Genomic DNA, 18,155 nt, shown 5'->3' with positions numbered 1-18,155 from the left:
AACACGTAAATAAAAGACTTACATTTTGTGCACTCCCCTCTGCTGTCCTTTCTTGCATTGCTTTATTGTCTGAGTCATGGTGATACAACAGAAGGAGCAGTTTATTATGGGGTGCGCCAATTTCATAAGGTTCCGTGGCCAGCTGTAAATTATATTGCGCCTGTTTATTATACCGAACCACAATATAATTTATGACTTCTATGCTCTCAGCTGTCCTCACTACCAGCTATAGTGCCCGTGGGTCTTCCTGCCACAGCCTCATTATCTGTAGCGTTTCCCAATTCTGCAGCAATAACATTGCTACTTCCTCATCCACGCAGTACCTGTCCAAGGTCCTGACCTCTAATCACAGTTAATCCCAAACCACCACTTCCCATGTTTTCGGTTCCTGGAGGCTTCATCCGGCAGTCCTCCTTAAAGGCTCTACGCGGTGTATTAGCTTACAGACTCAGCTGAACGCTGTTGCGTGGTTCATGAGCAGACATATTTTCTTTCATACTTTCCAAGCTTACATGTGAAGAGTAAGAAAACCTGCAGTGTCTATAACATTTTATTAATATAGCGCCTTTATGATCATAGTATTACCAGGTGTGTTGCTTCTTCCAATATTGTATTTTATAAAGTCATTCAATGCAGTTTTATACTGTGATGACATTATCATGTATATATTACTACGGGTTCATTATGATTTACAGACAGCCATTGACTGACAGTCAAAATACCGACACGGTCAAAATTCCGACATTCATTATGCCAACATGTTCAAAATGCGGACATAGTAAGGATACATACATTTGAAATTCCGACATGAGTGTACCACGTCCCCTCGCATGGCTTGCTGCGCTTGCCATGCTTCGGACACGGTGCCTCACTGCGCTCAGCACACTATTCCCCCTCCAGGTCCACTGGAATGGTAAAGTATGAACAAGTCTGTTTTTGGTCAAAAATTCCTTAAAAACGTATGTCGGCATTTCGACATGTTGGCATTTCAAATGTCGGTATTCTGACTGTGTCGGCATTGTGAAAATGCCTGTAAAATTAATGTCGGTATTTTGACCGTGTCGGTATTTTGACTGTCGGTCCATGGCTGTCGGGATTATGACCGTCGGTATTGCTACCCTACTACTACATCTATATAAGCGCTGTGTCATGGTACACCGCACCCATCCCCCAGCCCTAAATGACAGTCACTATTTTTGCTTTAGAGATGGACGTAAAACTCTTTTTGAGCACTCCGATGAAACACGTGTATCACAGACCGGCTGTGTTTTGCTTTGGCGCTGTGCTTGCTTCACTTGTAATCACAGCTCCCCGCTGGTTTTTCTAGCCGTGCTTTGTGAGAACGAAATGAACATCAAACAATGGTTTATTAGATGTTTGCATAGTAATTATGTGACATGTCGGCTATGTGAAGTCTGTACTCGTGCAAACTGCTGCAACAATAAGTCACTACCGCCAAGCATTGTTCTGCAAATGTCATTTCTCCGAGTGTGCTTCCTCGCTGAATATGACACAGTTTTATTAACTGCTTCTGGAAGCATAGGATAGCTCCAGGCCACAATCTGTTAACGTTACGACATTAAAATAGGTATTAAATGTATTTTTAGACCGTAAATTAACATAGCTACATATTTCACTAGATGGCAAGGCCTTTGCTCTTGTTATTACCAGTGCTAAAATGACTGATCTCTATGGAAGAGAATACACCTCCGTTTGGGCTAGTTATCAGCCCATCTCACTGTTAAGACCCCCATCCACTAGTCTAATTTGGGCACTTTTCTTCAGATTTCGACGCATCTGACCAAAAAATCTGGAGAAAAGTGTCACATCGGATGGCTCTTCCGATCCGATGCGCAGTCCCGTGTCAGATATGTCTGAACTACAGATCTTTGTGGCTGCCCCAAGTATTTATCTGAATCTGAAGAAATCAGGTGCACATAGGAGTGTTTTTTTTACTTCAGATGTATCTGATCAGATTAATCTGAAGCGTCACTTGACTGGCATCTCCCTGGCCACTCCCACCCACCACAGGACGTGGCAGCATCAGATCAATCGCATGTAGCATGTGTGCATCAGGTATATCTGAAGTGAATGTAGTCAAAATTAAAGCCATGGTCCGATCCGATTCCCGGGACGCTCCCGGGAGAGTTCAAGAGAAATCTGACGCGATCTGCAGTTCAGACAAGTAGTGGATGGCCACCTTTAAAAGTTGGCTTAAAGATCTTCGCCAATATCGTGGCTGACAGACTAAGGGGCTATTAATTATCACGTTTTAGACCACATAATTCTGATTTCTTGTCACGACAATATTAAATTAAGGTTCACCAGGATGTATTAAAAAGCACCTGCAGAGACACGATGCATTCGAGGTCCAATGGCCGGCTGCGCTACTGCGAAAGTGTGGTCATCCGACCACGAATGTGCTAGTGGCCATTACAGATTCCTCTTCCAGTAAATTCTGTAACCCATAGACCTACAGTGGCCAAAGAGAGCTTGGTGAATTTGGGGTCTGCTTTTGCGATGGAAAAACACAAGATTGTATACATACCTCTGGGTGGTACTTAATATTTGCGAGTACTTGCGGGTATATCCCACAGATATGTTTTGATAAATATGCCCCTTAACACTGCTGTACTGGCATTGATCTCCACAGTCATGTTTTGGCTAATCATAGGTCTGCTACCCCACAGTATAAGGCGCTATCTGTATTTCTCTCCCTGGATCGCTTTGGGGGACCCTCATTTCATTTCATGTAAGCGGGTAGGACACGCACATACTGCCCCTGTAAGCTGCCCTACTTAATAAATATGTATACATAATTAAAAATTATAAAAAAACATAGTGCCTTTTTCTTTATTATTCTATTAAATTGGCTATCCTCAAATTAGGCAGGGGAGGGGCGGCCGTTACTGTTGTGCCTAGGGGCGACCTCAGCCCTAAATCCGTCCCCGGCTGACAGTATGCATTCTATGGAAGACAATAAATAATAAGTAGCTGACACCACAATGAGATGCACGCTGCTGGGGGGACTGTTAGGGTTAGGCTGAAGTTCGGGACAGTTAGGGTTAGGCTGTGGGAGGGGAGGGTTAGGGTTAGGCTGCAGGAGGGGACTGTTAGGGTTAGGCTGCGGGAGGGGATGATTAGGGTTAGGCTGTAGGTGGGGACAGTTAGAGTTAGGCTGCGGGAGGGGACGGTTAGGGTTAGGCTGCAGGAGGGGACTGTTAGGGTTAGGCTGCGGGAGGGGATGATTAGGGTTAGGCTGTAGGTGGGGACAGTTAGAGTTAGGCTGCGGGAGGGAACGGTTAGGGTTAGGCTGCAGGAGGGGACTGTTAGGGTTAGGCTGCGGGAGGGGAGTATTAGGGTTAGGCTGTAGGAGGGGACAATTATAGTTAGGCTGCGGGAGGGGACGGTTAGGGTTTGGCTGCGGGAGGGGATGGTTAGGGCTAGGCTGAGGGTCAGGGCGGTTAGGGTTAGGCTGTGGGAGGGGACAGTTAGGGTTAGGCTGCGGGAGGATTAGGGTTAGCCTGCAGGAGGGTTAGGCTGCAAGATGGGATGATTAGGGTTTGTCTGCAGGATTTGATGGTTAGGGTTAGACTGCGGTACGGGACGGTTAGGGTTAGGCTGCGGGAGGGGACTGTTAGGGTTAGGCTGCAGGACAGTTAGAGTTAGGCTGTGGGAGGGTTAGGGTTAGACTGCCGGAGGGAACTGTTAGGGTTAGGCTGCAGGAGGGGAGGATTAGGGTTAGGATGCGGGACGGGACAGTTAAGGTTAGGCTGCAGGAGGGGAGGGTTAGGCTGTGGGAGCGGAGGATTAGGGTTAGGCTGCGGGACGGGACAGTTAGGGTTAGGCTGTAGGAGGGGAGGATTAGGGTTAGGCTGCTGGAGGGAAGGATTAGGGTTTGGCTGCGGAAGGGACAGTTAGGGTTAGGCTGCGGGAGGGGACGGTTAGGGTTTGGCTGCGGGAGGGGACGGTTAGGGCTAGGCTGAGGGTCAGGACGGTTAGGGTTACGCTGCGGGACGGGACAGTTAGGGTGAGGCTGCAGGAGGGGAGGATAAGGGTTCGGCTGCAGTTGGAGAGGGTTAGGCTGCGGGAGGGGACGGTTAGGGTTAGCCTGAGGGTCAGGACAGTTAGGGTTAGGCTGCGGGATGGGACAGTTAGGGTTAGGCTGCGGGAGGGGACTGTTAGGGTTAGGCTGTGGGGGGGGAGGGTTAGGGTTAGGCTGTGGGAGGAAACTGTTAGGGTTAGGCTGCAGGATGGGACGATTAGGGTTTGTCTGCGGGATGGGACGGTTAGGGTTAGACTGCGGTACGGGACAGTTAGGGTTAGGCTACGGGACAGTTAGGGTTAGGCTGCGGGAGGGGACGGTTGTGGTTAGACTGCTGAACGGGACAGTTAGGGTTAGGCTGCGGGACAGTTAGAGTTAGGCTGCGGGAGGGTTAGGGTTAGGCTGCCGGAGGAGACTGTTAGGGTTAGGCTGCGGGACGGAACAGTTAGGGTTAGGCTGCAGGAGGGAAGGCTTAGGATTTGGCTGCGGGAGGGGATGGTTAGGGCTAGGCTGAGGGTCAGGACGGTTAGGGTTAGGCTGCGGGATGGGACAGTTAGGGCGAGGCTGCGGGAGGGGAGGATAAGGGTTAGGCTGCAGTTGGAGAGGGTTAGGCTGCGGGAGGGGACAGTTAGTGTTAGGCTGCGGGAGGGGACTGTTAGGGTTAGGCTGTGGGAGGTGAGGGTTAGGGTTAGGCTGTGGGAGGAAACTGTTAGGGTTCGGCTGCAGGATGGGAAGATTAGGGTTTGTCTGCGGGATGGGACGGTTAGGGTTAGACTGCGGTACGGGACAGTTAGGGTTAGGCTGCGGGAGGGGACTGTTAGGGTTAGGCTGCGGGATGGGACGGTTGGGGTTAGACTGCTGGGCGGGACAGTTAAAGTTAGGCTGCGGGACAGTTAGAGTTAGGCTGCGGGAGGGTTAGGGTTAGGCTGCCGGAGGGTACTGTTAGGGTTAGGCTGCGGGACGGGACAGTTAGGGTTAGGCTGCAGGAGGAGAGGGTTAGGCTGTGGGAGCGGAGGATTAGGGTTAGGCTGCGGGACGGGACAGTTAGGGTTAGGCTGTAGGAGGGGAGGATTAGGGTTAGGCTGCGGGATGGGACAGTTAGGGTTAGGCTGCGGGAGGGGACGGTTAGGGTTTGGCTGCGGGAGGGGATGGTTAGGGTTAGGCTGCGGGACGGGACAGTTAGGGTGAGGCTGCGGGAGGGGAGGATAAGGGTTAGGCTGCAGTTGGAGACGGTTATGGTTAGGCTGCGGGAGGGGACAGTTAGGGTTAGGCTGTGGGAGGGGAGGGTTAGCCTGCGGGAGGGTTAGGCTGTTAAGGTTAGGCTGCAGGATGGGACGATTAGGGTTTGGCTGCAGGACAGGGTGGTTAGGGTTAGGCTGCGGGATGGGACGGTTAGGGTTAGACTGCGGTACGGGACAGTTAGGGTTAGGCTGCGGGACGGTTAGGGTTAGGCTGCGGGAGGGGACGGTTAGGGTTAGACTGCTGGACGGGACAGTTAGGGTTAGGCTGCGGGACAGTTAGAGTTAAGCTGCGGGAGGGGAGGGTTAGGCTGCAGGATGGAACGGTTAGGGTTTGGCTGCGGGACGGGACGGTTAGGGATTGGCTGCGGGACGGGACGGTTAGGGTTAGGCTGCGGGATGGGACAGTTAGGGTTAGGCTGCGGGAGGGGAGGGTTAGGGTTAGGCTGCGGGGCGGGACGGTTAGGGTTAGGCTGCATAACGAGACAGTTAAGTTAGGCTGCGGGATGGGACAGTTAGGGTTAGGCTGCGGGAGGCGAGGGTTAGGCTTCAGGATGGGAAGATTAGGGTTTGGCTGCATGACGAGACAGTTAAGTTAGGCTGCGGGATGGGACGGTTAGGGTCAGACTGCTGGAGGGACAGTTAGAGTTAGGCTGCGGGAGGGGAGGGTTAGGCTTCAGGATGGGAAGGTTAGGGTTTGGTTGTGGGACGGGACGGTTAGGGTTAGGCTGCATGACGAGACAGTTAAGTTAGGCTGCGGGATGGGACGGTTAGGGTCAGACTGCTGGACGGCACAGTTAGGGTTAGGCTGCGGGAGGGGAGGGTTAGGCTTCAGGATGGGACGGTTAGGGTTTGGCTGCGGGACGGGACGGTTAGGGTTAGGCTGCATGACGAGACAGTTAAGTTAGGCTGCGGGAGGGGAGGGTTAAGATTAGGGTTAAAATAGTCACCAGGATCCATTGGTATGTTGTATGTGGGGATGCCACTGTCTGCATTCTGACTGTCAAGATATCGATACCATCCCGTTTCAGGAGTCTTGTTATCTGTTATCACAATTTTTGCATTTTCTGTTTTTAAATATATGTTAATGTAATCTATGTAATAATGTTGTTGGTCCTGAGACGGACATTAGCAGAGGGAGCAGAGCACTTGCGTCCCTACCTCACGGCTCCTTATCATAATCGTACTTGCCTACTCTTCCACAACATCCGGGAGCCTCCAGAATCTTGGATGGCCCTCTCGGACACCTGGAAGATTAGTAAAATCTCTCGGAGGCTGTGTATGGCGTCCCAATTCCCAAGTGAAATGGGCAGCCAAGTAGTTTTGATTCGTACTTTAAAATGCCATTAATAATGGCATTGCACAGTGGTGGATGGGACCACTGTGATGTGATAGTGCCCTCACACTCCCCCACCCGCCACCACCCACTTGGCCGCACCACGCTCCACTCATCACCGCCCTGGCTGCTTCCTTCCTTTTCCTTTGCTCTAAGTCAATTCTTTTAACCGTTCCATATTTTCCGCAGGCCATCCGGAGCTTCCAGATCGGTCTCCACATCTGTCCTGCCAACACGGAGCTGTGGCAAGAAGACCTGAATTGGGCTCGGCAACTCCTCCAGCAGAAGAGAGAGAATGAAGCAGCGGAGGAGCTGAAGAGAGATCTCAGCATTGAACAGTATTTAATTCCGGACTATGACTTTGAGAGCGACGAGGTGGTGGCTGCCTGTGACGCCATATCACAGAGACAGAAAACAGCTGCGGCCAGTAACAACGCTGTCCTTGTGTCCTCATCATCAGGGGCAGGGACAGACCCGCAGAGCCAGAGAGAGGGAGCCTCCACATCTGCTGATGACTCGCCGTTGTTTATCAAGGCACGATAATGGAGCTGCAATTAACATGTCTTCTCATATGTGTTATCAAATTGACCTTTATTACGGTAGGGTTTCATAAGGAGATAGGGACTTACAGTGTAAGGGAAAGTTATTGTTGTGTGGAGGTATATCCAGTGGTTTGAAAAGCAGCTTTCTCTAAGGCTAGCATATGCCATGTTCTTGCACCATGATCCTCTGTTTATTCTGGGTCGGTATGGGATCTCAGCGTACGGGATGCTGGCTGTCACTATACCGTCAACGGCATCCCAGCCGCCAGAATGCCGGAAGGGGGGTGAGCACATAGAGGCCCCTTGCAGGCTTGCTGTGCTTGCGACAGGGTTCTATTCTCCCTCTGTGGGTGTCATGGACACCCACAGAGGGAGAATCACCTACTTCGCCGGTATTCTGGCGGCAGGATTGTACCCCTGTCGGGATTACAGCGTCGGTATTGCAACCGCCGGGATCCTGATAGGCGGTGTTTAAATGCATACCGTTTATTCATCTACAGCAGTGGTTCTCAAACTCGGTCCTCAGGACCCCACACGGTTCACGTTTTCCAGGTCACCCAGCAGGTGCACTGTGTATCACCAACTGTCACATTTAAAAAATCTACAGGTGACCTGGAAAACATGAACCGTGTGGGGTCCTGAGGACCGAGTTTGAGAACCTGTGATCTACAGTATGAAACATTTCCGCCTAAGAGTCATCTCAGTAAGGGGGGAACCTGACGTGGTTACTCCCAGCACTGACTCAGTTATTTGGTGACACTTTTTTGGAAACAGTGTTGAGCGCTTGAAACCAGTTGCGCTTAGCTATAAAACACAAGATGAAATATCGTTTTTAAATAAAGCTTTGTGTGTAGATTTCTCTGAATGCTTTTTTCCCCTACAAATTATGTTTCTTTTGCAAAGATTCTGAATCGTAACAGGGGTTTCTTCATGAAGCAGTGACAACAGTGGAGAAACAGACCTGTGGAGAAGATGCCCATGGCAACCAATCAGCAACTCCCTTACATTTTAAAGCATGCACTTTATAAAGGCTTCTCTCAAAGCTGATTGGTTGCCATGGGCAACTTCACTACTGGTCCTTTTCGCCACTCTTTTCACTGCTTCTGGAATAGACCCCTAATTGCTGAGAATTGTGACATAAGCACCGGCCAGGATCATGTTCTGAGCTGAATCTTTGTGCCCTAATTATTATCATGATCACATATACAGTACACATAGAAAAATGCTCCATGTATTAAGCTCTGAAAAAACGTTACATCTCATTTTTTTTTATTCAAAGAGAGATCCAAACCTGGGGGCTTATGTAATAGGGTCAGAGCTTGCTGGAGGTGTGGGATGCCGGACGATCTTGGAGGTTTTTTAAAGCGGCAAAACCATGCCTTGCAAATGATTGCCACTTTAAACAAAAACCTCCAAGATCGTCTGGCATCTCGCACCTCCGGCAAGCTCTGACCCTATTGCATGCTGTATGCCCCCTGGTCCGAACTTGAAACTAACGTAATAGCGTAAGTGACCACTTTACATTTAACCGTCTACATAAAGGCTTCTGTTTTTTTGAGCATGTGGCTGGGAGTCTTTAGATAAATTGCTCTCATTAAATATGTCTTATTGCCGCGATAAGACGTAAAACTTGGCAAAGCATTTGTGAGTGTATTGTTAAATTGACCCCTAAGTTTGAAAAACTCCCCATAATCAGTAACTGCCTGGTATGTGTATTACATCCATCCATGAAATTGCCCCTTCCTATACAGAGCAGTATATTACAGGGTATAGCCTGGGTGGCACAGGGCTCTGGGAAGCGCTGGTTTGGGGGGAAGCAGGCGCACTTTCTGGTTCATTTCCATAACTTGTTTGTGGAACAGTGGAAGGTGAATTTCTGGGCGCACAAATTGCTAATATAATGTACGTTTATATGACGATAAATCTGGCAGAGATCATATAAATTGTCATAGTCTTGTATCCTTCATCTTATTAGGATTTTCCTTCTATGGCCTTTGCCTCTGACAGTGTAGAAGCATGGTATGCATCCTATTGTTTAAAGTGACTGTGGGCATCCGATTAATATCATTTTCCCCTATGCAGATAAATATCTGTCTGTGAGCAAGGATAGGTGCTGACGCACTGTCTGATGTCAGTGAGACCCAACACGTGCTGTAGCAACACAGGATAGCTATGAACTAGTGCCATGTGTGAGGTAAAATTCCATAGGCAGGATCTAAGTCATACACTTCCAACGCTGCTTCTTGCTTCCCCCCGGTGTGTGCTTCATGTATGAGTGTTGATGAATATATATTTACATAGCAAATATCTCGGATATGTTGGTTGCTGGAAGTACCTGTCACTGGCTCACTGAAGTTATCCCATGGCCTGATGGGAAATGCAATCCTGCAGCTTCATCAGGGAGTAAAAAGGAGCAGTCTATATATATTTCCATGGCTCACCGTCCCACTCTGTTCTACCACATGGAAACTGAACTGTAAAACATTACAAAAGTGCATTTTGTAACGCATCCTACTCCACGATGTATAGTATTACTGCTGACATAGGACTAGGTTTATCAAAGCTTTGCAAGAGATAAAGTGCAGAAATGTAAAGTACCAGCAACCAGCTCCCAACTGCCATGTTACAGGCTGTGTTTGAAAAATGATAGTTGCTGGTTGGCTGGTACTTTATCTCTCCATTTTATCACTCTCCAAGACTTAGGGGTACATTTACTAAGCTTGTCATTTTTCAAACACAACCTGTGACATGGCAGTTTGGAGCTGATTGGCTGGTACTTCATCTCCATCCACTTTATCTCCACCCAAGGCTTAGTAAATAGACCCCTTATTACATAGACCCCTTTCTCTCCCTCTCTCTCACTCTACTTTATCACTATCCTAGCTTTGCTAAATCTAGCTCACAGTATAACTACTGACATAATGTGATGTTAGGTCCTGTATAGCCAGAGATCTAACATTACTCCCAGATGTCTGAGGTGTTTTGTACAAAACGCTGGTATCCAGTGTCACAAACCCGGGACCTTTGCTCTTCAATTCAATACTCCGATCAAGGGCGTAGCTACCATAGGTGCAGGAAGTGCAGCTGCTATGGGGCCCAGAGCTGAGAGGGGCCACCTTCCCTGTCACAGTTACATGAGTTATATACAAGGGTGTAGCTACCATAGGTGCAGAAAGTGTATCTGCTATGGGGCCCAGAGCTGAGAGGGGCCACCTTACCTGTCACAGTTACATGTGTTATATACAGAGTGTAGCTACCATAGGTGCAGAAAGTGCATCTGCTATGGGGCCCAGAGCTGAGAGGGGGCCACCTTCCCTGTCACAGTTACATGTGTTATATACAGGGTATAGCTACCATAGGTGCAGGGAGTGCAGCTTCTATGGAGCCCAGAGCTGAGAGGGGCCACCTTCCCTGTCACAGTTACATGTGTTATAAACAGGGTATATCTACCATAGGTGCAGAAAGTGCAGCTGCTATGGGGCCCAGAGCTGAGAGGGGCCCACCTTCCCTGTCACAGTTACATGTGTTATATACAGGGTATAGCTACCGTAGGTGAAGGGAGTGCAGCTGCTATGGGGCCCAGAGCTGAGAGGAGTCACCTTCCCTGTCACAGTTACATAGTGGCCCTTACAAACTTTTGTCCTGCAGCCTACAATATATCTAGTTACGCCCCTGTACCTGCTCATTGTAATTGGTATAAAAATGAACTGGAGTGCTTTATGTTACATAATATAAAGTGGGGCACTGTAATGTGGTATAATATGAAGTGGAGACACTATAGTGTGACATAATATGAACTGGGGGCAGCACTGTAATGTGGGATAATATGAACTCGGGACACTGTATGTCGTAATATGAATTGGGGTTACTGTGTTGCATAATGTGTACTGGCAGCCATACAGTGTGACATAACGTGTACCAGGGGATGGCAACTTTCAGCCTGGGGCGCAGACTCAAGCAAGTGGCCCAGCTTTTCACAGGGAATGCAAAGCAAAAATGGCCGTGGAACACTTAAATTGCACTGGCCGGGGGAACAGATGGCACCATTCCCCCCTGTCCAGCCAGCCCCTGACGTGTTCTAGGGCACTACTATGGTTTAGAAAATGAACTAGGGCACTTCTATGGGGCATAACATTAGCAACTGCAGCAGGGAAGCATCTCTCGAGAAGCCTTGGGATATGGGCCCCTTCAAAATGTTGCTATGGGGTCCACAAAGTTCTGGCTACGTCCCTGATTCCGATTGATTTATATCCGGTTTAGATTGATAACAAAATGTGATCTGGAGCTTGTAAAAAATTATTGCACATTTCTCAACAAAAAATCATGAAAAGAAAGCGAAATCCTGGTTGTCGACATATTTGATGGAAAAATGGTGACATTAGGTGCTGACGCATACAGTGCCGCACGCAACATATTGTGATGGCAGAACTGTTTGCACAATCAACATCATGCTCCACCTGATAATACATGTTTTTGCACCCTTTACATTGCAACATGGTTTGTCCTGATGCAGATAAGTACATGTGTCTGCTTGCTCCCAATTCAGAACCAGACCCTATATGTATAACACTTTTAATAGAAAATCTACTTTTAATAAAACTGTTATAATGAAGATTTATATTTTGGGAACTCTCAATGTGAATTCTTCGTGGAGAGTTAGATTATGTCAGTAATAAATGTTTTATTACCCAGGTGTTACGCAATGTTAGACATTGTATGACTTAGTAATGTGTGGATCGTTTCTATGTTATAAGAAGCATCAGTATTCTCAATGTGTTATTTTTTTACCCAGTATGTTCTATTATTTTAATTAGCGACCAGAAATAAAGTTTAAGTGGTCTCTGTCTTTCCTAAGTTGTAAAATGTGTTCATTTCTGTTCACAATTAATCATTTTAGTTCCCATATAGACTGTACTTTGCGTTTGGATATGTGCAGTCACAGCATTGTCTGTGTTATGTGTTTGATTGCTGTTATTAAAGGTGCGCTTATGCATTTTTGTTGTGTTATTGTCTGGTGTTTTGCGTGTTTATAAAGACGGATACAGGGGAGTGTCAGGACCACCTACTGTGCTTTGATTGGTAGGTGGGATAATCTTGGTGTAGTTTACATAGAAACAAACCGAACACCTGAGGTCATCCATAATCCTGCTCCAACAAGTTACTGACCCCTAGCGGAGGGGGTGGGTCCAACAACCTGTGGGGCCCACCGAGATTTTCTCTGAAGGCCGGTCATTTGAAGAAAAAAAAATGTTTAAAAATCATCTGTTAGTAAATGTGTGATTTAGGGGGAGATGTACTAAGCAGTGAAAAGAGTGGAGAAGTTGCCCATGGCAACCAATCATTAAAGTAACATTTATAATTTGCATACTATAAAGTTATACAGAGCAGCTGATTGGTTGCCATGGGCAACTTCTCCACTGGCCTACTTCTCCACTCTTTTCACTGCTTAGTACATCTCCCCAAACAGTGAACAAAAATTGACGCAGAACGATTTTTAGTAAATATACAGCTAAATCCCACATTTACTAACAGATGATTTTTGACATATTAACAACTTCAATTTGCTGGCTATAACAGAAACATGGCTCACACAATTAGACACAGCCTCCTCTGCAGCAATATCACATGGTCGTCTCCACTTCACACATACCTCCAGGCCTGATAATAGCAAAGGTGGTGGGGTTAGAATATTACTGTCCCAATTTTTCACATACACAGTTCTACCTTAGGTTCCATCACTCTCATTCACTCGTTTGAAGTTCACGCTATCAGGATTTTCACCCCCTTATCTCTGCGTGTTACAGCTATCTATCGCCCTCCTTGACAACCCAAACAACGATTTCTAGAAGATTTTTCTGCCTGGCTCCCGCACTTCTTATCCTCTGACATCTCCACCATCATTATGGGCGATTTCAATATAGTTCTTGACAGTCCACAATCTGTTCATGCCTCCAAACTCCTCTCTCTAACCTCTCTTGGTCTCACCCAATGGTCTGACTCCTCTACTCATCAGGAGGGCCACTGCCTTTATCTTGTATTCACCAGGCTCTGCTCAGTTTCTGAATTCATTAACACTCCTTTCTCTAACGTCCTAGTGGATGCTGGGGACTCCGTAAGAACCATGGGGAATAGACGGGCTCCGCAGGAGACTGGGCACTCTAAGAAAGATTTAGTACTACTGATGTGCACTGGCTCCTCCCTCTATGCCCCTCCTCCAGACCTCAGTTAGAATCTGTGCCCGGACAGAGCTGGGTGCATTTTAGTGAGCTCTCCTGAGCTTGCTAATAAGAAAGTATTTTAGTTAGTTTTTTATTTTCAGAGAGCTTCTGCTGGCAACAGACTCTCTGCTACGTGGGACTGAGGGGAGAGTAGCAAACCTACTAACTGCGGCTAGGTTGCGCTTCTTAGGCTACTGGACACCATTAACTCCAGAGGGATCGAATACAGGAACCTAACCTTGGTCGTCCGTTCCCGGAGCCGCGCCGCCGTCCCCCTCGCAGAGCCAGAAGACAGAAGCTGGCGGGTTGAAGCAAGAAGACGTCAAAATCGGCGGCAGAAGACTCCTGTCTTCATATGAGTAAGGCGCACAGCACTGCAGCTGTGCGCCATTGCGCCCACACTAACCCACACACTCCGGTCACTGTAGGGTGCAGGGCGGGGGGCGCCCTGGGCAGCAATTGATTACCTCCTGGCAAAAAAGCAGCATATATACAGCTGGGCACTGTATTATGCATGAGCCCCCGCCATTAATTTTACACAAAATCGCGGGACAGAAGCCCGCCGCTGAGGGGGCGGGGCCTTCCACAGCACTCACCAGCGCCATTTTCTCTGACGTCCTAGTGGATGCTGGGACTTCCGTAAGGACCATGGGGAATAGCGGCTCCGCAGGAGACTGGGCACAAAAGTAAAAGCTTTAGACTAGCTGGTGTGCACTGGCTCCTCCCCCTATGACCCTCCTCCAAGCCTCAGTTAGATTTTTGTGCCCGAACGAGAAGGGTGCATGCTAGGTGGCTCTCCTGAGCTGCTTAGAAGTAAAAGTTTAAATAGGTTTTTTATTTTCAGTGAGTCCTGCTGGCAACAGGCTCACTGCATCGTGGGACTAAGGGGAGAAGAAGCGAACTCACCTGCGTGCAGAGTGGATTGGGCTTCTTGGCTACTGGACATTAGCTCCAGAGGGACGATCACAGGTTCAGCCTGGATGGGTCCCGGAGCCGCGCCGCCGGCCCCCTTACAGAGCCAGAAGAGCGAAGAGGTCCGGAGAAATCGGCGGCAGAAGACGTTCCTGTCTTCAAATAAGGTAGCGCACAGCACTGCAGCTGTGCGCCATTGCTCTCAGCACACTTCACACTCCGGTCACTGAGGGTGCAGGGCGCTGGGGGGGAGCGCCCTGAGACGCAATAAAACACTGTAAAAACCTTATATGGCTAAAGAAATGCATCACATATAGCTCCTGGGCTATATGGATGCATTTAACCCCTGCCAGTTTTCCTGAAAAAAGCGAGAGAAAAGGCCGCCGTGAAGGGGGCGGAGTCTTTCTCCTCAGCACACAAGCGCCATTTTCTTTCACAGCTCCGCTGGAAGGACGGCTCCCTGACTCTCCCCTGCAGTCCTGCACTACAGAAACAGGGTAAAACAGAGAGGGGGGGCACTATTGGCAGCTAATATATAAATACAGCAGCTATAACAGGGAGTAACACTTATATAAGGTTATCCCTGTATATATATAGCGCTCTGGTGTGTGCTGGCAAACTCTCCCTCTGTCTCCCCAAAGGGCTAGTGGGGTCCTGTCCTCTGTCAGAGCATTCCCTGTGTGTGTGCTGGGTGTCGGTACGATTGTGTCGACATGTATGAGGAGGAAAATGATGTGGAAGCAGAGCAATTGCCTGTGTTAGTGATGTCACCCCCTAGGGAGTCGACACCTGACTGGATGGTCGTATTTAAAGAATTACGTGACAATGTCAGCACTTTGCAAAAAACTGTTGACGACATGAGACAGCCGGCAAATCAGTTAGTGCCTGTTCAGGCGTCTCAGACACCGTCAGGGGCGCTAAAATGCCCGTTACCTCAGATGGTCGACACAGACCCAGACACGGATACTGAATCCAGTGTCGACGGTGAGGAGACAAACGTAATGTCCAGTAGGGCCACACGTTACATGATCACGGCAATGAAGGAGGCATTGAACATTTCTGACACTACAAGTACCACAAAAAAGGGTATTATGTGGGGTGTGAAAAAACTACCAGTAGTTTTTCCTGAATCAGAGGAATTAAATGAGGTGTGTGATAAAGCGTGGGTTTCCCCCGATAAAAAACTGCTGATTTCTAACAAATTATTGGCACTATACCCTTTCCCGCCAGAGGTTAGGGCACGTTGGGAAACACCCCCTAGGGTAGATAAGGCGCTCACACGCTTATCAAAACAAGTGGCGTTACCGTCTCCTGATACGGCCGCCCTCAAGGAACCAGCTGATAGAAGGCTGGAAAATATCCTAAAAGGTATATACACACATACTGGTGTTATACTGCGACCAGCAATCGCCTCAGCCTGGATGTGCAGTGCTGGAGTGGCTTGGTCGGATTCCCTGACTGAAAATATTGATACCCTGGATAGGGACAGTATTTTATTAACTATAGAGCATTTAAAGGATGCATTACTATATATGCGAGATGCACAGAGGGATATTTGCACCCTGGCATCAAGAGTGAGTGCGGTGTCCATTTCTGCCAGAAGGGCGTTATGGACGCGACAGTGGTCAGGTGATGCAGATTCCAAACGACATATGGAAGTATTGCCGTATAAAAGGGAGGAGTTATTTGGGGTCGGTCTATCAGACCTGGTGGCCACGGCAACGGCTGGAAAGTCCACCTTTTGACCCCAGGTCACCTCTCAGCAGAAAAAGACACCGTCTTTTCAAACTCAGTCCTTTCGTTCCTATAAGAACAAGCGGGCAAAAGGCCACTCATTTCTGCCCCGGGGCAGAGGAAGGGGAAAAAGACTGCACCAGGCAGCCTCTTCCCAGGAGCAGAAGCCCTCCCCCGCTTCTGCCAAGTCTTCAGCATGACGCTGGGGCTTTACAAGCGGACTCAGGCACGGTGGGGGCCCGTCTCAAAAATTTCAACGCGCAGTGGGCTCACTCGCAAGTGGACCCCTGGATCCTGCAGGTAGTATCACAGGGGTACAAATTGGAATTCGAGACGTCTCCCCCTCGCCGATTCCTGAAGTCTGCTCTTCCAACGTCTCCCTCCGACAGGGAGGCAGTATTGGAAGCTATTCACAAGCTGTATTCCCAGCAGGTGATAATCAAGGTACCCCTCCTACAACAGGGAAAGGGGTATTATTCCACGCTGTTTGTGGTACCGAAGCCGGACGGCTCGGTGAGACCAATTTTAAATCTAAAATCCTTGAACACTTACATAAAAAGGTTCAAATTCAAGATGGAATCACTCAGAGCAGTGATAGCGAACCTGGAAGAAGGGGACTATATGGTATCTCTGGACATCAAAGATGCTTATCTCCATGTCCCAATCTTCCCTTCTCACCAGGGGTACCTCAGGTTTGTGGTTCAAAACTGTCATTATCAGTTTCAGACGCTGCCGTTTGGATTGTCCACGGCACCCCGGGTCTTTACCAAGGTAATGGCCGAAATGATGATTCTTCTTTGAAGAAAAGGCGTCTTAATTATCCCTTACTTGGACGATCTCCTGATAAGGGCAAGATCCAGGAAACAGTTAGAGTTCGGAGTAGCACTGTCTCAGGTAGTGCTACGTCAGCACGGGTGGATTCTAAATATCCCAAAATCACAGCTGATTCCAACAACACGTCTACTGTTCCTGGGGATGATTCTGGACACAGTCCAGAAAAAGGTGTTTCTCCCGGAGGAGAAGGCCAGGGAGTTATCCGAGCTAGTCAGGAACCTCCTAAAACCAGGCCAAGTGTCAGTGCATCAATGCACGAGAGTCCTGGGAAAAATGGTGGCTTCTTACGAAGCAATTCCATTCGGAAGATTCCATGCAAGAACTTTTCAGTGGGATCTGCTGGACAAATGGTCCGGATCGCATCTTCAGATGCATCAGCGGATAACCCTATCTCCAAGGACAAGGGTGTCTCTCCTGTGGTGGTTACAGAGTGCTCATCTTCTAGAGGGCCGCAGATTCGGCATTCAGGATTGGATGCTGGTGACCACGGATGCCAGTCTGAGAGGCTGGGGAGCAGTCACACAGGGAAGAAATTTCCAGGGCTTGTGGTCAAGCATGGAAACGTCTCTTCACATAAATATTCTGGAACTAAGGGCCATTTACAATGCCCTAAGTCAAGCAAGGCCTCTGCTTCAGGGTCAGTCGGTATTGATCCAATCGGACAACATCACGGCAGTCGCCCACGTCAACAGACAGGGCGGCACAAGAAGCAGGAGGGAAATGGCAGAAGCTGCAAGGATTCTCCGCTGGGCGGAAAATCATGTGGTGGCACTGTCAGCAGTGTTCATTCTGGGAGTGGACAACTGGGAAGCAGACTTCCTCAGCAGACACGACCTCCACCCGGGGGAGTGGGGACTTCACCCAGAAGTCTTCCAAGTGATTGTAAACCGTTGGGAAAAACCAAAGGTGGACATGATGGCGTCCCGTCTCAACAAAAAACTGGACAGATATTGCGCCAGGTCAAGGGACCCTCAGGCAATAGCGGTGGACGCTCTGGTAACACCGTGGGTGTACCAGTCGGTGTATGTGTTCCCTCCTCTGCCTCTCATACCCAAAGTACTGAGAATCATAAGAAGGAGAGGAGTAAGAACTATACTCGTGGCTCCGGATTGGCCAAGAAGAACTTGGTACCCGGAACTGCAAGAGATGCTCACGGAGGACCCGTGGCCTCTACCTCTAAGAAAGGACCTGCTCCAGCAGGGACCTTGTCTGTTCCAAGACTTACCGCGGCTGCATTTGACGGCATGGCGGTTGAACGCCGGATCCTGATGGAAAAAGGCATTCCAGATGAAGTCA

The 18,155-nt window shown here is 48.7% G+C and overlaps 1 protein-coding gene across 2 annotated transcripts in view; it reads left to right on the top strand.

The window, feature by feature from the left end:
* TTC33 (tetratricopeptide repeat domain 33) overlaps nucleotides 1-12,010 on the top strand; it is a 578,456-nt gene extending 566,446 nt beyond the window's left edge. For both annotated transcript variants that reach the window (XM_063961309.1, XM_063961300.1), the window contains exon 5: nucleotides 6,809-12,010. In XM_063961309.1, coding sequence (XP_063817379.1) covers nucleotides 6,809-7,162 — 354 coding nt within the window. In that variant the 3' untranslated portion in view covers nucleotides 7,163-12,010. The remainder of the gene's footprint in view (nucleotides 1-6,808) is intronic.
* The last annotated feature ends 6,145 nt before the right edge of the window (nucleotides 12,011-18,155 follow it).

This window comes from Pseudophryne corroboree, chromosome 1, assembly GCF_028390025.1.
Source record: "Pseudophryne corroboree isolate aPseCor3 chromosome 1, aPseCor3.hap2, whole genome shotgun sequence".
In the NCBI taxonomy this organism is placed as follows: Eukaryota; Metazoa; Chordata; class Amphibia; order Anura; family Myobatrachidae; genus Pseudophryne; species Pseudophryne corroboree.
Note: the sequence above shows the minus strand (reverse complement) of the source record. Positions and strands in the feature narration are given on the sequence as shown.